The sequence below is a fragment of the Hyla sarda genome, chromosome 4 (assembly GCF_029499605.1).
Source record: "Hyla sarda isolate aHylSar1 chromosome 4, aHylSar1.hap1, whole genome shotgun sequence".
Taxonomy (NCBI): domain Eukaryota; kingdom Metazoa; phylum Chordata; class Amphibia; order Anura; family Hylidae; genus Hyla; species Hyla sarda.
In genome coordinates this window covers 178,979,364-179,002,124 of record NC_079192.1, presented here as the reverse complement: position 1 = coordinate 179,002,124, position 22,761 = coordinate 178,979,364, and the positions used below count along the sequence as shown (strand labels likewise).

General features: G+C 42.5%; 1 protein-coding gene across 3 annotated transcripts in view; it reads right to left on the bottom strand.

Moving 5' to 3' along the window:
• Window positions 1-20,639: 20,639 nt before the first annotated feature.
• LOC130368759 (uncharacterized) overlaps window positions 20,640-22,761 on the bottom strand; it is a 97,840-nt gene continuing 95,718 nt past the window's right edge. For 2 of the 3 annotated variants that reach the window (XM_056572936.1, XM_056572937.1), the window contains exons 13-14: window positions 22,241-22,334; window positions 20,640-21,088 (exon numbers count right to left, since the gene is read on the bottom strand). In XM_056572936.1, the coding sequence (XP_056428911.1) occupies window positions 22,268-22,334 (67 nt within the window). In that variant the 3' untranslated portion in view covers window positions 20,640-21,088; window positions 22,241-22,267. The remainder of the gene's footprint in view (window positions 21,089-22,240; window positions 22,335-22,761) is intronic. The other variant, XM_056572938.1, reaches the window with a different exon arrangement.

Sequence of the window (22,761 nt, the reverse complement as noted above, 5' to 3'; positions counted from 1 at the left end):
CTTCTCAGTGCTGCCTATCAGTAATAGCACCCACATATACTATAACAGTGATCTTCTAAGTGCTGCCTATCAGTAATAGCGCTCACATATACTATAACAGTGATCTTCTCAGTGATGCCTATCAGTAATAGCACCCACATATACTATAACAGTGATCTTCTCAGTGCTGCCTATCAGTAATAGCTCCCACATATACTATAACAGTGATCTTCTCAGTGCTGCCTATTAGTAATAGCAACTACATATACTGTAACAGTGATCTTCTCAGTGCTGCCTGTCAGTAATAGCACTCACATATACTATAACAGTGATCTTCAGTGCTGCCTATCTGTAGTAGTGCCCACATATACTATAACAGTGATCATCTCACTGCTGCCTGTACGTAAAAGCACCCACATATACCATAACAGTGATCTTCTCAGTGATGCCTATCAGTAATAGCACCCACATATACTATAACAGTGATCTTCTCAGTGCTGCCTATCAGTAATAGGTCCCCCATATACTATAACAGTGATCTTCTCAGTGCTGCCTATTAGTAAAAGCAACTACATATACTGTAACAGTGATCTTCTCAGTGCTGCTTGTCAGTAATAGCACTCACATATATTATAACAGTGATCTTCAGTGCTGCCTATCTGTAGTAGTGCCCACATATACTATAACAGTGATCGTCTCACTGCTGCCTGTACGTAAAAGCACCCACATATACCATAACAGTGATCTTCTCAGTGATGTCTATCAGTAAAAGCACCCACATATACTATAACAGTGATCTTCTCAGTGCTGCCTATCAGTAATAGCACCCCCATGTACTATAACAGTGATCTTCTCAGTGCTGCCTATCAGTAATAGTGCTCACATATACTAAAACAGTGATCTCAGTGATGCCTATCAGTAATAGCGCTCACATGTACTATAACAGTGATCTTCTCAGTGCTGCCTATCAGTAATAGCACCCACATATACTATAACAGTGATCTCCTCAGTGCTGCCTATCAGTAATAGCACCCACATATACTATAACAGTGATCTTCTCAGTGCTGCCTACCAGTAATAGCACCCACATATACTATAAAAGTGATCACAGTGCTGCCTAGCAGTAATAGCACTCACATATACTATAACAGGGATCCTCTCAGTGCTGCCTATCAGTAATAGCACCCACATATATTATAACAATGATCTTCTCAGTGCTGCCTATCAGTAATAGCACCCACATATACTATAACAATGATCTTCTCAGTGCTGCCTATCAGTAATAGCGCTCACATATACTATAACAGGGATCCTCTCAGTGCTGCCTGTCAGTAATAGCACCTACATATACTATAACAGTGATCCTCTCAGTGCTGCCTATCAGTAATAGTGCTCACATATACTATAACAGTGATCTTCTCAGTGCTGCCTGTCAGTAATAGCACCCACATATACTATAACAGTGATCTTCTCATTGATGCCTATCAGTAATAGCACCCACATGTACTATAACAGTGATCTTCTCAGTGCTGCCTATCAGTAATAGTGCTCACATATACTATAACAGTGATCTTCTCAGTGATGCCTATCAGTAATAGTGCTCACATATACTATAACAGTGATCTTCTCAGTGATGCCTATCAGTAATAGCTCCCACATATACTATAACAGTGATCTTCTCAGTGCTGCCTGTCAGTAATAGTGCTCACATATACTATAACAGTGATCTTCTCAGTGATGCCTATCAGTAATAGTGCTCACATATACTATAACAGTGATCTTCTCAGTGCTGCCTATCAGTAATAGCGCCCACATACACTATAACAGTGATCTTCTCAGTGATGCCTATCAGTAATAGTGCCCACATATACTATAACAGTGATCTCAGTGCTGCCTATCAGTAATATCACCCACATATACCATAATAGTGATCTTCTCAGTGCTGCCTATCAGTAATATCACCCACATATACCATAACAGTGATCTTCTCAGTGCTGCCTATGAGTAATAGCACCTACATATACTATAACAGTGATCTCAGTGCTGCCTATCAGTAATAGCGCTCACACATACTATAACAGTGATCTTCTCAGTGCTGCCTATCTGTAGTAGTGCCCACATATACTATAACAGTGATCTTCTCAGTGCTGCCTATGAGTAATAGCACCTACATATACTATAACAGTGATCTCAGTGCTGCCTATCTGTAGTAGTGCCCACATATACTATAACAGTGATCGTCTCACTGCTGCCTGTACGTAAAAGCACCCACATATACCATAACAGTGATCTACTCAGTGATGTCTATCAGTAAAAGCGCCCACATATACTATAACAGTGATCTTCTCAGTGCTGCCTATCTGTAGTAGTGCCCACATATACTATAACAGTGATCGTCTCACTGCTACCTGTACGTAAAAGCACCCACATATACTATAACAGTGATCTTCTCAGTGATGTCTATCAGTAAAAGCACCCACATATACCATATCAGTGATCTTCTCAGTGATGCCTATCAGTAATAGTGCCCACATATACTATAACAGAGATCTTCTCAGTGCTGCCTGTAAGTAATAGTGCCCACATACACTATAACAGTGATCTTCTCAGTGCTGCCTGTCAGTAAAAGCACCCACATATACTATAACAGTGATCTTCTCAGTGCTGCCTATCAGTAATAGCACCCACATGTACTATAACAGTGATCTTCTCAGTGCTGCCTATCAGTAATAGCACCCACATATACTATAACAGTGATCTTCTCAGTGCTGCCTATCAGTAATAGCACCCACATGTACTATAACAGTGATCTTCTCAGTGCTGCCTATCAGTAATAGCACCTGCATATACTATAACAGTGATCTTCTCAGTGCTGCCTATCAGTAATAGTACCCACATATACTATAACAGTGATCTTCTCAGTGATGCCTATCAGTAATAGTGCCCACATATACTATAACAGTGATCTCAGTGCTGCCTATCAGTAATATCACCCACATATACTATAATAGTGATCTTCTCAGTGCTGCCTATCAGTAATATCACCCACATATACCATAACAGTGATCTTCTCAGTGCTGCCTATGAGTAATAGCACCTACATATACTATAACAGTGTGCTGCCTATCAGTAATAGCGCTCACACATACTATAACAGTGATCTTCTCAGTGCTGCCTATCTGTAGTAGTGCCCACATATACTATAACAGTGATCTTCTCAGTGCTGCCTATAAGTAATAGCACCTACATATACTATTACAGTGATCTCAGTGATGCCTATCAGTAAAAGCGCCCACATATAATATAACAGTGATCTTCTCAGTGCTGCCTATCTGTAGTAGTGCCCACATATACTATAACAGTGATCGTCTCACTGCTGCCTGTATGTAAAAGCACCCACATATACCATATCAGTGATCTTCTCAGTGATGCCTATCAGTAATAGTGCCCACATATACTATAACAGTGATCTTCTCAGTGCTGCCTGTCAGTGTTAGTGCCCACATATACTATAACAGAGATCTTCTCAGTGCTGCCTGTAAGTAATAGTGCCCACATACACTATAACAGTGATCTTCTCAGTGCTGCCCGTCAGTAAAAGCACCCACATATACTTTAACAGTGATCTTCTCAGTGATGCCTATCAGTAATAGCGGAGACTCAGATATGTGAAAAAAGAAACAGAAAAGAAAAGCGCACTAATGTGCCATGATTCTGTTGGTCAGGTGTGTAGAGAGGTAAAAGAGGTATTGTGCTCACCTGAGCGTGTTGTGTTCAAGGCACAAAACCGTTAGTTGCTTTACCCCAATCTCCGGGGAGCGTGTGGTTTATGGAAGGGCTGCTGGCACCTCGCCGTCACAGAAACCGGTCCAGGACGTCTGTTCAAATGGAGGTTAGAAGTGGGAATCTGTGATCCACCAAAAAGCACGGTGCTCATAAAGCGCTCCTTTCCAGGATGGGTGATATAATGAAAGAGCCGTGAGTCCAGAATCCAATAAAACAAGGAATTCTTTTATTCATACAGGATGATACAGGGATAACGCGTTTTGAGGGGCGGAGACCCTCTCTTCGTCAGATCCAAAGGTGACCTTTCATTATATCACCCATCCTGGAAAGGAGTGCTTTTTGAGTACAATGCTTTTTGGTGGATCACAGTTTCCCACTTCTAATCTCTATCAGTAATAGCGCCTACATATACCCAGTGCTGCCTGTCAGTAAAAGCGCCCACATATACTATAACAGTGATGCCTATCAGTAAAAGAGACCACATATGATATAACAGAGATCTTCTCAATGATGCCTGTCAGTATTAGTGCCCACATATACTACAACAGTGATCTCCTCAGTCCTGCCTGTCAGTAATAGTGCTCATTTTATTCTTTTATAGTTTTTCTCTTAATGCCCCGCACTGTAATAATGCCCCTTTTTTGCCCGCTTTTTGTGTAGTAATGCCCACCTTCATGCTCCTTACTGTACTACAGATCACGATGCAAAAAAAATAAAATAATAATAATTACCCTCATGCAGCCCTGTATATGGAAAAATTTGAATAAAAATCAGAAATAGAAGAAAACCAATATGGATGAATAAGAACGCTAAGGGGGAAATAAATGACATAAATAAAGAATTTAAACTACTAAAATAGGATGGCAGTGAAGAAGCATTAAAAAGCTATAGAGAAAAATGTAAAAATATGTAAAAAAAAACTGATAAAAGCCGCAAAAAATAGAGACAGAAAGACTCATTGCTAAAGAGAGTAAAATTAACCCCAAAATGTTCATTAACTATATAAATAGCAAAAAGGTCAAAAATGAAAGTGTTGGCCCTTTAAAAAATGATGAGGAAGAAATTATAAACGGCAATCAGGAAAAAGCAAATATATTAAACAAATTCTTCTCCACTGTATTCATCAAGAAAAATGAAATGCCAGGTGAAATACAGCGAGACAAGGTAAACTCCCCAGTACAGGTCACCTGTCTAACCCAGGAAGAAGTACAGTGCCGCCTACAAAAAATCTAAATAGACAAATCACTAGGTCCAGATGGCATTCACCCCCCTGTTCTAAAGGAATTAAGTAATGTAATAGACAGGCCCCTATTTTTAATATTCAGGGACTCTATAGTGACAGGGTCTGTTCCCCAAGACTGGCGAATGGCAAATGTGGTGCCAATATTTAAAAAGGGGTCAAAAGGTGACCCAGGGAATTATAGACCTGTTAGTTTAACCTCTGTTGTATGTAAATTATTTGAGGGTTTTCTAAGAGAAGCTATTTTGGAGTATCTTGATAAAAATAAATGTATGACTCCATATCAGCATGGCTTTATGAGGGATTGGTCCTGTCAAACTAACCTGATCAGCTTTTATGAGGAGGTGAGCTCCAGACTTGACCATAGGCAATCACTGGATGTCTTATATCTGGAATTTTTTCCAAAGCATTTGATACGGTGCCACATAAAAAGATTGGTGCATAAAATGAGAGGGATTGGGCAGGGGGAGAATGTGTGTAAGCGAGTAAGTAACTGGCTCAATGATAGGAAACAGAGGGTGGTTATTAATGGTACTTATTCTGATTGGGTGACTGTTACTAGTGGGGTACCACAGGGTCCGTCTTGGGTCCTGTCCTATTTAATATATTCATTAATGACCTTGAAGAGGCGTTAAATAGTAAAGTAGCAATCTTTGCAGATGATACTAAACTCTGTAAAGCGGTAAACACTATAGAGGACAGTGCACTGTTACAAATGGATCTGGATAGGTTGGAGGTTTGGGCTGGGAAGTGGTAGATGAGGTTCAATACTGATAAATGTAAGGTAATGCACATGGGGAAGAAGAATCCGGGCTGCGATTATGTATTAAATGGGAGAACATTTGGGATGACTGACGTGGAAACGGACTTGGGAGTCTTAGTTAACAGTAAATTTAGCTGTAGTGACCAGTGTCGGGCAGCTGCTGCCAAGGCAAATAAAATCATGGGGTGCATCAACAGGGGCATAGATACCCATGACAAGGAAATAATTCTACCGCTGTACAAATCACTAGTCAGACCACACATAGAATACTGTGTACAGTACTAGGCACCAGTGTACAAGAAAGATACAGTGGAGCTGGAGAGGGTTCAAAGATGGGCAACCAGGGTAATACGGGGAATGGGAGGACTACAGTACCCAGAAAGATTATCAAAATTGGGTTTATTTAGTTTAGAAAAAAGAAGGCTTAGGGGCGACCTAATAACTATGTATAAATATATCAGGGGACAGTACAGAGATCTCTCCCATGACCTATTTATACCCAGGACTGTATCTATAACAAGGGAGCATCCTCTACGTTTAGAGGAAAGAAGGTTTCTACACCAGCACAGACAGGGGTTCTTTACTGTAAGAGCAGTGAGACTGTGGAATTCTCTCCCGACGGAGGTGGTCATGGTGAACTCTGTAAAAGAATTTAAAAGGGGCCTGGATGCATTTTTGGAGAATAATAACATCGCTGGTTATGTATACTAGATGTATAGGGACAGAACGTTGATCCAGGGATTTATTCTGATTGCCATATTTGGAGTCGGGAAGGAATTTTTACCTCTAGTATGAGGGTTTTTTGCCTTCCTATGGATCAACTCAATAGGGACTCATTAGGGATATAGGTTGAACTTGATGGACTCTGGTCTTTATTCAACCTTATGAACTATGTTACTATGATTTGCTCAAAATATCGGCAAAAATGCAGCGATTTTGCGCAAATTGCAGTAGTGTTAGTATTGTTCTGAAGCTTTTCAGGGGCCCCCTTTTGGGCCCAGGTTGCTCCCCCCAATGCCGGCCTTGAATGTAGTAGCTGTTCTTATATTACTTTCTGGTTATTCTCTTTATAATTAAACTTGTCACTCTCACCCACAATGCTGCAGGTCTCTAGATCTCTTTCGAGTCTACCAAGGCTTTATGTTCTGCCAATGATCTAGGACTATGGCTGGTATTACACAGGCAGATTGCTGTCCTACACAAGCACTGATCAGGTAGATTGGTGCTTGTCTACTAAGCCTGGTGTTGGCCAGTCTAGTTATCACCATGAAACTTAGCCAACCATGCTTTATGGACCTTTATGGTCATGCTGAAACAGAAAGGGACCTTTCCCAAACAATTGCTTCAAGCATCGGCCTGACGAAGCGCTCCGGCGCGTAAAAGGCCCGTCGCTGTCTTGAATACCCCCGCGTCTATACCATCCTCCCCTGCATATATCCCGACTGTAATATGTTACAATAAAGAAGCTGCTGACTGAAAAGACTTGGTGAGTGCTCCGCAGTTCTTTTATGGTTCACAAAAGTTTGATTTTATTTTCATCATTTACTCATCTGACCTTGCCCCAACAATCAGCACCATGGGTTCTTCTAAGCAGTTGCCTAGAAATCTGAAACTGAAAATAGTTGACACTCACTAAGTTGGAGAAGGCTATACGAAGATAGCAAAACGTTTTCAGAAGTCAATATCCTGGTAATTAAGAAATGGCAGTCATCAGGAACAGTGGAAGTTAAAGCAAGATCTGGAAGACCAAGAAAAATAGAACAGCTCGCAGGATTGTGAAAAAAACATTTAAAAACCCACGTTTGACTGCACAATCCCTCCAGAAAGATCTGGCAGACACTGGAGTTGTGGTGCACTATTCCACTATAAAGAGATACCTGTACAAATATGGTCTTCATGGAAGAGTCATCAGAAGAAAACCTGTTCTATGTCCTCACCACAAAAATCAGCGTTTGAACTCTGCAAATTAACATATAGACAAGCCTGATGCATTTTGGAAACAAGTTCTGTGGACCGATGAGGTTTAAATTTCACTTTTTGGCCGGAATGAGCAAAAGGTACATTTGGAGAAGAAGGGGAACAGAATTTAATTTAAAAAATCTCTGTCCAACTGTTAAGCATGGGGGTGGATCAATCATGCTTTTGGGTTGTATTGCAGCCAGTGGCACAGGGAACATCTCACAAGTAGAAGGAAAAATGTATACAATAAAATTTCAGCAAATTTTGGATGCTAACTTGATGCTATCTGTGAAAAAGCTGAAGTTAAAGAGAGGATGGCGTCTACAAATGGATAATGATTCTACACACACCTCGAAATCCATGGGGGATTATATATCGAGAGGCGTAAACTGAATGTTTTGCCATTGCCTTCACAATCTCCTTACTTCAACATAATTGAAAATCTATGGATAGACCTTAAAGGGATATTCCAGGCCAAAACTTTTTTTTATATATCAACTGGCTCTGGAAAGTTAAACAGATTTGTAAATTACTTCTATTAAAAAATCTTAAACCTTCCAATAGTTATTAGCTTCTGAAGTTGAGTTGCTGTTTTCTATCTAACTGCTTTCTGATGACTCACGTCCCAGGAGCTGTGCAGCTCCTATGGGGATATTTTCCCATCATGCACAGCTCCCGGGACGTGACATCATCATTGAGCAGTTAGACAGAAAACTTCAGAAGCTAATAACTATTGGAAGGATTAAGATTGTTTAATAGAAGTAATTTACAAATCTGTTTAACTCTCTGGAGCCAGTTGATATATAAAAAAAAGTTTTTGCCTGGAATACCCCTTTAAAAGAGCAGTGCGGGACAGACAGTCCAGAAATCTCAAAGAACTGGAAGACTTTTGTAAGGAAGAATGGGCAAAGATACCTCAAACAAGAATTGAAAGACTCTTGGCTGGCTACAAAAAGAGTTTACAAGCTGTGATACTTGCCAAAGGGGGCAGTACAAGATATTAACTCTGCAGGTTGCCCATACTTTGGCAAGTTGGCGGCAGCATGAAGAGAACATATAGTGGCTCAATGACACAACCTGGAGTTGGCAGCAGCATGAGACCATATAGTGGCTGAATGACACAGCCTGGAGGTGGCAGTAGCATCAGGAGAACATATGGTGGCAGTATGAGAAAACTTGGAGCTGGCATCAGCATGAGGAGAACATAGGGTGGCAGAATGAGACAACCTGGAGTTGGCATCAGCATGAGGAGAACATATGGTGGCAGAAGGAGACAGCCTGGAGGTGGCCACAGCAGCATCAGGAGTCCTAAAAGGGACCCGGTGACAGAGTGGTGCTCCAGTTCCCAGTGACGAAGGTGGGTGAAAAAAGGAGAACTTGGCATCGGATGTGTGTCATCTGGCAGGATCAGAATAATAGCTGAGGCAGTTTGGCAGAAGAAAACGGTCTCTTTTGTAAAAAAAAAGTGTTAGTGTGCACAAGTAAGTATTGAGGATATGCATTACGTAAAATGTAACTTTTAATAATTTGCTTAGGATAAAATACATGGACCCCAATATATTTTTTTTTTAATCAGACCTAAGGAAAGGTGTGCAAAAAACACCATGTGACAAGTATTGAGGTGATGCAAAGACCTCTAAAAAGTGGGAGGAAACAACGTATGGTCCATTGTAACCGGTGGGGGTAAAAACTTCCCCTGTAAGGCCCTACTCTCGCATTATTAATTCCCTTCTTGGCAAGTGTTACTCGCCCTAAAAAGGGCAGCCCCACACAGGAACCTCTGCCTACAAATACTGCCATTTCCCAGGGTTTTTAGGTGGAAAAAGGGCTTGGTTCCTGTGTTGGGCTGCACTTTTTAAGACGAGTAACACTTTCCTCGAAAAGGTATAAGGGAACAACGTATTGTCCATTGTAGCAGGTGGGGGTAAAACTTCCCCTGTAAGGCCCTACTCTCGCCCTATTAATTCCCTTCTTGGCAACTGTTACTCACCCTATTAAGGGCGGCCCCACACAGGAAACTCTATATTTCCACCTAAAAAAAACTGGGAAATGGTAGTGTTTGTACGGGGAAATAGGGAGAGGTTCCTGTGTGGGGCCACCCTTTTTAGGGCGAGTAACACTTGCCAAGAAGGGAATTAATAATGCGAGAGTAGGGCCTAACAGGGGAAGTTTTTACCTCCACCGGTTACAATGGACTAAATGTTGTTCCCTTACACCTTTTAGAGGTCTTTGTATCACATCAATACTTGGTGGTGTAGGTGGCACATGGTGTTTTTTGCGCACCTTTCCTTTTGTTAGATTAAAAAAAAAAAATTGGGTCCATTTATTTTTTCCTAAGAAAAGTTACGTTTTAGCTATTGCATATCCTCAATACTTACTTGTGGTCTGATGCAGAGGAATGCCTATAACTGGGGAGCAGCACCTTAAATATGTTTAGCACTATCCATATTTGTGAAGTGTTGGGTGTGGCACCATGGTCAATCAACTCTGATGCATCAGGCATTGGTGGGTGGAAATCCTGGCTGATCTATGCCTGAATTATCTTCACAAAGGCCAGTCTCTCCACATTTTTCCTGGACACACGAGTTCTTCTTGGTGTTACTATGGCCCCCTCCGCACTAAACACCCACTCTTATGGTACACTACTGGCTGGGCAGGACAGCTTTTCCAGGGCAAACTCTGCTAGTTGCGGCCACAAATCAAGTTTGGCTGCCCAGAAGTCCAGCGGATCTTCAAGGTGTGTTGGCATGGTCATGTCAAGGTATGCCACCACCTGCTGGTTCAGGTCCTGCTCCAGGTCTACCTGCTGAGTTGCTTCACTATGCAGGAGAAGGAAGCTACTCATCAGCAACTGTAGACTCAGGCTGCTGCTGATTGAGCTGGTACTGCTCCTGCCACCCCACCCCTCCCCAGCAGCCATGGCAGTAAAAGGGGAGCGCAGAGGGCCCCCCGAGTCAGACCTGCGAGAGGATGGACAATGGCGCAGATAGGCATTGGCCAGCCGACTACGTAGGATGTCTCTGTAGTAGATCAGTTTGTCCTCCCTCTCAGTGGGTGTAAAAAAGGCCCCCATTTTGTGGTAGTAGCGAGGGTCCAATAAAACGTGGAGAGCCAGAAGTCATCCCGCTGCCGAATGGTGACAATTCGGCGGTCACTACGCAAGCGAGCATGCATCGTGCCATTTGGGCAAGTGACTCGGAGGGACTCCCTGCCTCCATCTCCACTGCATAAAACCATGGTGTCTGGGTCCTCTGTCGCGCCTTCCTCATAACCCTCTAGCTGCTCCTCCTCACCTGTCAGATGACTAGAAAAACCACCCATCTCGTGAAACTTAAACTGTGCTCCACTGTGCCCCTCCCCCTCCAGTTCAGCCCCCACAGGGCTCATGTGGCCGTGAGATGTAGGCTCCATGTCTCCAGTGCCCTGACCAGCCATCGTTTCCAACACGTGTTGTAGTAGATGAAGCAGTGGAATGACATTCATCCCTTAATTCTGGCAACTGACTAATAATGTGGCTTCCTCTAAGGGCCTGAGCAAACGGCAGGTGTCATGTATGAGCTGCCACTGGTTGACATTGAAGTTACACAGGGGAGTCCCCCTATCTACTTGGATCATCAAGAAATCGGTGATTGCTTTTTTCTGTTCGTATAGTCGGTCCAACATTTGGAGTGTGGAATTCCAATGTGTGGAAACGTTGCAAATCAGACTATGTTGGGGGATGCCGTTCTGACGCTGCAGCTCAAGGTGGGTGTGATTTGCGGTGTACGAGTGGCTGAAGTGCATGCAAAGTTTCTTTCCCATTGTTCGGATGTCTTGCAGATGGGGAGGGAACACTTCTGGAACTGCTTGACAACCAGATTGAACACGTGTGCCATGCAGGGCACATGTCTCAGGCTTCCTTGTAGCAGCGCAGACAAGATGTTCTTCCCATTGTCGGTCACCATGGTTACCATTTCCAGTTTTCGTGGAGTAAGCCATGATTCGATTTCTTCATGAATGAATTTTAGCAGTTCCTCCCGTGTGACTCCGTTCGTCAAGGCAAATCATGTGAAGAACAGCATGACACCGCCGTGCCTTGCACACATGGTATGCTTGAGGGGCACTGAGACCTGTCTGTGCATTGGAGGCTGAGGACACGGTGGAAGATGAAGAGGCGGAGTTGCACACTGTCACAGGACCAACGAACTGAGAACGTGGAGGCGGAAGTGGCGTGACCTGTCCAAGTTGCTGTTGTGGCTGTGCTGGAACCACATTCACCCAGTGGGCCATAAAGGACATGTATTGTCCCTGACCGTAGTTACAGCTCCACATGTCGGCATTGCCATGCACTTTGGTACACACCGACAGGCTCATGGACTGGCCCACCTTCTGTTCCACAAAATTGTGCAGGGCTGGTACTGCCTTCTTCGCAAAGAAATGACGGCTTGGAATTCTCCACCTCGGCTCGGCACAAGCCATCAGTTCTCTGAAATGTGCAGAGTCCACTACTTGAAAAGGGAGGGACTGCAGCACCAGCAACTTGGACAGGAGAACATTCAGCTTCTGCACCGTTGGATGAGTGGGCGCATACTGTTGTCTCTTCGCCGATGTTTTGCATGTGGAATAACGGACTTGAAGTAGGAGGAGCAGAAGCATCTGGAGTGACAGAAAATGGGCATGACACATAGCTCCCTTAGGCTGAGGTGGTGGAGCCTTGGCTGGTTGAAACAGGTAGCGGCATGCCACTGAGTGATGAAGCAGGCTGGACCACCACATCGGAGCCATGGCTCTCCCAGGCCGCTTTATGGTGACGCTGTATATGTTGACGCAGGGCCGTGGTGCACACATTGGGACCCTGGCCACACTTCACCTTCTGCCGACACATCTTGCATGTGGCCAGGTTATCCTCCTCCGGATGCTTGATGAAAAACTGCCACACTGCCGAGTAGCTGATTTTCCCACCAACAGTCTGCACTGATTGACCCCTACTGCCGCTAACTCCGGGAACTTGTTTCACTACCGCCCAGAAAGGTAGCCTGCTGCGAAGCAGGTGGTCTACCCCAAACACATTTGGCTTCAGACTTTCCACTTCTGCCACCATGCTGACTGCCAACCATGCTACCACCTTGCTGGCTCAGCTGCTGCCTCACGGGCAACCTGCAACCCTCTTATGATGATGATGAAGCCCCTTCTGCACCCGGCTCCCAAGTGTGATTGGCTTCATCATCATTGAGTTGTGTCTGCACGTCACTGATGTCCTCCTGAGGTTCCTCAAAAGTGTCTGCTTCAGGAACCTGAATGCTTGAAACACCACCTCCCACGCCACTCCTCATCACTACTTGCCCACCTAGCAGAGGATGTCTCCTCCACTTCTTGGCTGGGCAGTAGCTGCTGACTATCCTCTAGATAGTCCTCACTAAATAGTGGAGCTGAACCCACAGCATAAGATACTTCTGTGGGGGAGGGAACCGCATAGGACAGAGGCAATGGGAGGACAGGGACTGCTCCCGAGCCATGCCAACTGAGGGTTGTGTCTGAGGAACCCACCGACCGTTGACTGTGGGTGTCAGGTGTCACTTGTGATGAAGTGGATGACCATGTTAACCAATCGATGTCGGCAGATGGGTTGCTGGTCGAGACATGACCGCTAGCTGATACTGGGAGCTCAGGCCTCTCACTGCAACTCCTGCTGCCACTCGCCCCTAGTCTGCTGCGACCTCTGCCTGATGAATTTAGGCCTCTGCCGCTCCTCTGTGCACGTCCTGGCACTTCTCTGCCTGACATACTTAGTGAGTATATGAGGGGAGTACAATCCGCTCCACTATGCTTAAAGCAATATTTGTGTAAAACACCAGCCAGTGTGTACTTTTGGCTGGCCTCACAATATCTAGGCCCTTAAGACTTAAACATGAACAAAATAGTACACCACTTAGATGTACGTATGTGGTATGCACTTATGATGGGAGGACAATGAGCTCCAGTACGCTTAAAACAGTATTTGTATATTAAACCAGCAATAAACACTAGTGCTGCAGCACAAAGTCGCTGTGTACTACACCCAAAATTGCACTCTCTCAATCTCACTCCCTTCCCTATCAGTGCTTCTAGGCAGGATTTGGGTTTGAGGTGAATCACTGCTGTCCTGTGCAACACAATGCTCTGTCCCTCTCTGTAATAGAACGCTGTAGTGACTGGGAGGTGAATCGTTGCTGTAAAAATGCTTTTCTGTTCAACACACAGCGCTGTCTGTCCCTCTTTATCTCTCTGCAATAAAAAGCTAAAGTGATTGGCCGCCGATTACCGTATTTATCGGCGTATAACACGCACTTTTTAGGCAAAATTTTTTAGCCTAAAGTCTATGTGCGTGTTATACGCCGATACACCCCCAGGAAAGGCAGGGGGAGAGAGGCCGTCGCTGCCCGCTTCTCTCCCCCTGCCTTCCCTGGGGTCTAGAGCCCTGCTGCCAGCCCTTCTCTCCCCCTGGCTATCGGCGCCGCTGCCCGTTCTGTCCCCCTGACTATCGGTGCCGGTGCCCCATTGCCGGCGCCGATAGCCAGGGGGAGAGAAGCGGCGCCGACAGCCAGGGGGAGAGAAGGGGCAGCGGCACCCATTGCCGGCGCCGCTGCCCCTTTGCCTCCCCCATCCCCGGTGGCATAATTACCTGTTGCCGGGGTCGGGTCCGCGCTGCTGCAGGCCTCCGGCGTGCGTCCCCTTCGTCGTTGCTATGCACGGCGCGGCGTACTGACATCATGCGCCGCGCCATGCAGTGCATAGCAACGACGCAGGGGACGCACGCCGGAGGCCTGCAGCAGCGCGGACCCGACCCCGGCAACAGGTAATTATGCCACCGGGGATGGGGGGAGGCAACGGGGCAGCGGTGGCGGCAATGGGTGCCGCTGCCCCTTCTCTCCCCCTGGCTGTCGGCACCGCTTCTGTCCCCCTGGCTATCGGCGCCGGCAATGGGGCGCCGGCACCGATAGTCAGGGGGACAGAACGGGCAGCGGCGCCGATAGCCAGGGGGAGAGAAGGGCCGGCAGCAGGGCTCTAGACCCCAGGGAAGGAAGGGGGAGAGAAGCGGGCAGCGACGGCCTCTCTCCTCCTGCCTTTCCTGGGGGTGTATCGGGGTATACACGCGCACCCTCATTTTACCATGGATATTTGGGTGAAAAAACTTTTTTTTACCCAAATATCCTTGGTAAAATGAGGGTGCGTGTTATAGGCTGGTGCGTGGTATACCCCGATAAATACGGTATATGGGGCTGTGACATCACAGGGGTGGCTGGCTGCTGATAGGCTGCATGTGATTCAGGGTCATCCCGACTACCCTTGTTAACACCTTCCCGGGATTCCTTGCCCCATGTCCTCACATGTGAATCTGCCATTTTAGATGCCCTGGAGCCAGAACTGCAATAAATGGAGTTTAGTGAAGCGATTTTGCTTCGTTGCGAATGAAATTTTTTTCTGAAATTCTTAACAAATTCGGATTCATCAGATTCAATTCGCTCATCCCTAGTTGCAATCATTTTATGTTCAGACCATAACTCTATGGAAACCTGGTAATTGGTTCTGAAGCCACCAAAATATTATTTTAAAATAGGGAAAAGTGAGGAATAAACAAAAATAAGTAGATAACTAATACATATAAAGCAAATCCTTACATATAAAAGTAAGAAAGATCTGCTGGGAACTTTAAATCACTATCTATGTAGAGGACATGAGCTTCTTCAGGGTCCTGTACAATACACACAATGTCCTAAAAAAGTAAAATGGAGCCGCCCTTACTTGGTGTCCAAAAGAGCAGCTACCTGTGGCAGAGGTACATGTAGTACCACCGTGTACTGTAGGGAGGTGCTACCAGACAGGAATTCAATGCATACACTTCAGTGATACAGGTGTTTTACCAGTGAATGCCCGTTCTGATTGGTCAGTTCATCCAGCCAATGACAAGTTTCACAGATCTGGACTGTCCGTATCATTGTATGTTGAGTCTGGTTTCAAGTTACAATGGTCCAGAAAAGACCATTGTATGTTGAGGCCATTGTAAGTTGAGTGATCATTTACTGATACTGTAAAGTGGCAGAAAATAAGTTAAAAAAGAGATCAATATATAACCCCTGGTCCCTTACTGGAGCTTTGGGACACCACTACAGGCAGGTCCTGCTCCAAGTAATCGTCTCAGAAGTAGGCTGAAGAGACAAGTAGCAGGGGACTGGAAGCTGAATAACCAAAGCTGCAACAGGATCAGCAGTAGGTACTGTATTTTTTATTCTATTTGTCCCCAGCAATATTTACATTTTGTAAAGGGCCAGAATACCCTATAACCCCTTAACGACCACGGACATAAATGTACGTCCTGGTTTGGCGGGACTTCCCGCACCAGGACGTACATTTACGTCCTGTGTATGACCGCGAGCATCGGAAGGGTGCTCGCGTCATACTCGGCAGGTTCCGGCTGCTAGCAGCAGCCGGGGACCCGCCCGTAATGGAGGACATCCGCGATCGCGCGGATGTCCGCCATTAACCCCTCCGATGCTGTGATCAATACAGATCACGGCATCTGCGGCACTTTGATTGGATGATCGGATCGCCTGCAGCGCTGCCGTGGGGATCCGATCATCCAGCATGACAGCCGGAGGTCCCCTTACCTAGCTCCGGCCGTCTCCCAGGGTCTTCTGCTCTGGTCTGCGATCGAGCAGATCAGAGCAGAAGATCACCGATAATACTGAGCAGTGCTGTGTCCTATGCATAGCACTGCAGAGTATTAGCAATCAAACAATTGCTATAGATAGTCCCCTATGGGGACATAAAAAGTGTAAAAAAAAAGTTGAAAAAAATAAAATAAATAAATAAACAAAAAAGTGAAAAATCCCCTCCCCCAATAAAAATGAAAATTGTCAGTTTTTCCAATTTTACCCCCAAAAAGCGTAACATTTTTTTTAAATAAACATATTTGGAATCGCCGCATGCGTAAATGTCCGAACTATCAAAATATAATGTTAATGATCCCGTACCGTGAATGGCGTAAACGTAAAAAATTTCAAAAGTCCACAAATGCTGCTTTTTGTCACATTTTATAAAAAAAGAAAAATATTAATAAAAAATGATCTAAAAGTTTTATATATGCAAATGTGGTATATAGAAAAGTACAGATGACGGCGCAAAAAATGAGCCCTCATGCCACCCTATATATGGAAAAATTAAAAAGTTATAGGTGGTCAAAATAGGGCGATTTTAGATTACTGATTTTGTATAAAAAGTTTTCGATTTTTTTTAAGCGGTACAAAAATATAAAAGTATCTAGCCATGGGTATCATTTTAATCGTATTTACCCACAGAATAAAAAACACATGTCATTTTTACCGTAAAGTGTACAGTGTGAAAACAAAACCCTCCAAAATGTGCAAAATTTTGGTTTTCATTTAAATTTCCTCCCTAAAAAAAACTTTTTGGGGGGGTTTGCCGTAATTTATGGTAAAATGACAGGTTTCACTACAAAGTACAATTGGTCACGCAAAAAAACAAGCCCCTATATGGGTCTGTACATGAAAATATAAAGGAGTTATGGATTTTAGAAGGCGAGGAGGAAAAAACGAAAACGCAAAAATAAAATTGGCCTGGTCCTTGAGGTGAAAATGGGCTTGGTCATTAAGGGGTTAAGATCTGCAAGCACTTCAGATTAAAAATTTGCAAAAATTATCTGAAAAAAAATGAAGCATTATACAAGATGCAGTCTGGTATATTTTAGAATTCTGAATAAAATATCTGCAAATCATAATATATGAGTACCTACAAATAAAACAAATTGGTTGTTGTTAATCATTTGCTTATTATTGTTCGTAATTGTTATAATTTTCGGATCTTATTACATTTTCTACTTTATTTTACTAGTATAAAAAATGTGAATAAAAAGAGATCTAAACAAGTAAAGATCCCTTGTAAATCCCATTGATGTATCTGCATTTAAAACTAGCCTGTCACCATAGCATATTCTAGGGATCAACCAAACCAAACAGTACAAAAAGAATACTGTGACATTTGATTAATAGCGCCTAACAGAACATATATATCATAAGTGAAAAACTTTTTCTGTGCAGCAACACTTGGGCAGCATCTCAAAGACAGTAAAAACATATACTTTTTATTTTTTTTATTTTATTTTTTTAAATAACGCATCAAACTTAATATTAATGTTGGATAATATAAAGCAGCAAAATGTTTACTTGAGAGACTGTGCAGTTATTCTTTACAAGGCAGAGGAATACTACTCCAGACAATATGGAAGACATAAACAGCACTTAAAGGGGTACTTTCTGGCATCAACTGATGCCAGAAAGTTAAACAGATTTGTAAATTACTTCTATAAAAAAAAATTTCATCCCTCCAGTACTTATTAACAGCTGTATACTACAGAGGAAATTCTTTTGTTTTTAGATTTCTGTCACGACCACAGTGCTCTCTGCTGACACCTCTGTCCATTTTAGGAACTGTCCAGAGCAGGAGAAAATCCCCATAGCAAACATATGCTGCTCCGGACAGTTCCTAAAATGGACAGAGGTGTCAGCAGAGAGCACTGTGGTCATGACAGAAAAGAAATCCAAAGGATTTCCTCTGTAGCATACAGCCGCTAATGAGTACTGGAAGGATTAAGAATTTTTAATAGAAGTAATTTACAAATCTGTTTAACTTTCTGCCACCAGGTGATTAAAAAAAAAAAGTTTTCCACTGGAGTACCCCTTTAACTGTGTTGAGTATCTCCATCATTTACGGGGAAAAAAAAAAAAGTTCTGGTAAATTACGTCAAAATTTCCTAATATTCTTACATTTTATTTAGCTAAATCATTTTTTTCCTGCCTGTTGTCTACATGCCTATTTAAAATGTATATGATACAGAAGCTTAAAAGTATTAGTAAGGTACAAAAAAACAATAGGCAATTAGCGATCATAATTCACTTATTTTTTTACACATGCAGTTAAAGGGCTGCAGTGCCATCTTGTGGTAAGAGCATATATATTACTTGCAAACATAGTTTTGTAGTATTTCTGATAGATTTCAACTTTGCGATTTAAATAAATTGTTGTCAATTTCTTTGAAGTTTTATAAAACATAAAAGTAAACTGAAATATCTCTTTTGAGTAGCAATAGAATAATGACTACTGATATATGATTGTATAGAAAATTTTTAAATTTTAACTTTCAAATACCTTAAAAGTTACACTTTACGAATCTATTTAGGCAGTACATGGGCCAAAGATAAGATTTATGATTTTCTAATAGTATGGAAACTGATCCAAACATACAAGATGCTATGTTTTGAATTGACAAGCTGCAGTGTTTGAGAGAAAACAAAGGTTTTATACAAACCCAGGGCACAGGGTAAAGTACCATATGGGCATTTTTTTTTTTGTATTTTCCCTACTAACCTTGGATTGACTAACAGGTCTCTTCCTATTCTTCCTTAGGCTATATTAACACAGCAACATTTATATTATTTCTATTGATTTTGCTCAGAAATGCCCCCCCAGAACATTCAAATGTGCGGAATGTCAGCCTGTGTTTTCTGGACGGATATTCTGCACATTTTCTGCCGTGTGAATCTAGCCTTAGGAAGAAATGCGTCACTCAAACAAAATCATTAAATAGAAGACAATTTAAGTTCATAAGGTATAAGGTTAACCGTGGGAGACTTCAATGCTATTAATCTTTAAGTGTCTCAGGACATTAGGGATAATCTTATATAAAGGATACCTATCATTTTTACAAACTTCTGACATACTGGCAGCTTTGTAATGTTGGGTGTGGGTCCGGAGACCTGCACAGGCTGCTCAAATGAAGGGCAGAGTATTTTGCCCCTTCACTTTTGCTCGTCTCTCCTCAAGTCAATTTCATGGGGTATTGATTTATTGAAAATCTTGTAGTCTTTCCATGAACTCATACAATGGCTGCTTGGCTCTCCAAGGAGAGCTGCTCAGAATTTAGCGCTAGTTTGTAAAAATGATAGTCATCCTTTAAGACTTGTAAAGGGAAACATCTGTCTCTGACTGTAAAAAATAGTAAGAGTATTCAAAAGCAACATACTCTTGGGCATGTCCCCCATATGCAATAACTAACCCCCCCACCACCACCATACACCTCTCAAATACCGCAATGCAGATCCAATAAAAAAGCTTCTAAGCCTATTTTAGACATAAAGCTAGGAAGTCATAAAAAATATTACTTATATAAACGTTGCTTGTGTTTTCCAGTGCTTACATTGCCAGCTGCATTCAGAAATGATTAACTAGTCACATTTTCATTCTGATTGGAATAGCTACGTCCAGGATTATACTTATTTGTACTATATGTGACTTATTTACATTTTTTAATAACAAAAGAAAGCTTTTTGTGTGCTTACTAAAGTTACAAATACTCTGTGTACTTTACCATACCAAGTATGCAGATAAGAGGAGAAAGTGTATTTACAAGTATACATATATACACAAACTGGACTTAGCAAGGGCAACCAGAATAAATGATGCAACATTAGGTTGGTGTCATAAATTAAAGGAGTACTGCATTGTATGACAACTTATCCCCTATCCAAAGGATGGGGGATAAGTGTCTGATCGCAGGGGGTCTGAATGCTGGGACCCCATAAGAACTTCCACACGGCACCCAGCTTTCTTGCTGCATGTAGCAATCTCCACTCCGTGCAAGGAGACTGTCAACCCCGCATGAAGCAGTGGTTAACACACACCCTCCATGTATCTCTATGGGAGAGCCAGAGATGCATGAACGCTGTATCTCCGGCACTTCCACACAGATGCATAGAGGGAGCGTGACGGCCTCCACTTCGTGCAGGGGTCGACACCGCTCTGTGCATGGAAGAACCAGGGTGCTGTGCAGGAGATCTCGGGGGGTCCCATCGTTTAGGCCCCCCGCAATCTGACACTAATTCCCTATCCTTTGGATAGGGGATAAGTTGCCTTATACTGCAGTACCCCTTTAAGTTTTCTGAGGAAACTGCCACTGCAGTTTTTGAGCTGAAGCTAATATTGAATTAAAAAATAAGGGAAATCTAAAGTCAGGATTTCTATTTCTGTTTCCTGCCAGATCCACTTCTGGCTCTGGCTCAATAACTGTAATAGCTATTTTCCAGAAAGCTGCGGTGTGATACCAGACCATGATTAACTACAGAGGGCAGGGAAGAGATTTTTATTTTCATGGATCAATAACTAAGCTGTTATAACCCCTTTAATGAGGAAACAACACAGAAGCAATGAATTGAATAACGTTCATACTGATGAAAAGGGGCCATATGCTCTTTGTTCTACATTCTGTCATCTTGATTTCTGTATTATGAGCTTTCTTTTTCTCAGAATGGGATGTGAAACCTCTTAAGACTCTGAGGATAAAACAAAAAAATGTAATTAATAGACACAATAAAATGTGTAAGAAAGATCAGACAACTTCTAAATAACAGCAGTCATAATGGAAAAAGATGGAACTGGCCACAATGAGAGTGTAGACCATTATATGAATACCTTTTCTGTTAATCTAGAATTAATACAAATGATAAGTGTCAAACTGGGTATCCCTGGGACTTGATTTTGAGGGTCCACCCTACAGTTTCACAGAAAATGTGCATATCTAGTTTTAACTACATGGTAAACCTTGTATATATTACACACATAGGAATTATATTGTAAGTTATTTGTAATTACAACACAAAAAAACAGACCACAGAAATCAGTGATTGGCAGCAAAAGGCATCTTCAAATATGGGTGCCTGCAATCCTGTTGTATAAAGGAGCACATTATTCTGTCAAGCCTGGGCCCACTGGAAGATCCTCTGTTGAGCCATGCTCATACAACTAATGAAGCTAAGAACCAGCAAAGGTGTTAGGCTAGGTTCAAATTGTTGTCAGGCAAATTTTTTCCCCCGTTAAACTATCGGATCCCTGACGGACCCCATTTAAGTCAATGGGATCCGTTGGGACCTGGAGGAGACAGGTGTACTCCAATCCATTTAGGGGCCATTTAGCAATAAAACTGCCTGGAAAAGGGATAAAAACACACAGGTGTAAACTAACACTTGATGGCAGACTAGAAGCAAAAAGGATATCACATATTAAGCTTTCTGTTTTGTCAAGGTTTATGTTAAGGTAATGCTGTATGGAGAGTTATTGTCTGTGATATTTATTGACATCAGGCCACAAAATGATTTTTTGATTCAGGTAAAAAGTTATGCTTTTGTACAATTTAGGGAAAAGGAAGGAGAACCTTTTGCAAGAAAGGGGGAAAACTGCACACAATTAATTGCCATGCAGGCCGTGCCTACTAATATTTATTTATTTGGGTATGAAGGTCTGTAAATATTTTTGTACATCTAGTTTAGTATTAATGCGTAAACAAGTAAATGTCACTTTTTTTTCTCAGTATCAGATGAAAAGATGGAACATAAAAACTATTGCATTAATATACCACCTCTCTCAACAAGTGGCAAGTATGTAAGTAAATACATGACTAAAGAAATCAGGTAGTTGAATATACTTACATATATGTACACTGGATAAGAAGAAAGCTACTTATTGCTTACACTCTTCCTTGAGATAGTCTTTGAGGTGTTTGAATATTTCTGTTTGTCTTTTCTGTAAAAAGTAAACTCAAGGTTTAGCAATGCTCCACACAAAAACACAAGTCATAAAATGAAACATAAGGGGGAGGGGCTCGAATTTAAAGGTGTTGACTGTTTTTAAATTTAGTTTTATTTTTTATTTTTTTTAACCCCTTAACCCCTTAAGGACTCAGGGTTTTATCGTTTTTGCACTTTCGTTTTTTCCTCCTTACCTTTTAAAAATCATAACCCTTTCAATTTTCCACCTAAAAATCCATATTATGGCTTATTTTTTGCGTCGCCAATTCTACTTTGCAGTGGCATTAGTCATTTTACCCAAAAATGCACGGCGAAACGGAAAAAAAAATCATTGTGCGACAAAATCGAAAAAAAACCGCCATTTTGTAACTTTTGGGGGCTTCCGTTTCTACGCAGTGCATATTTCGGTAAAAATGACACCT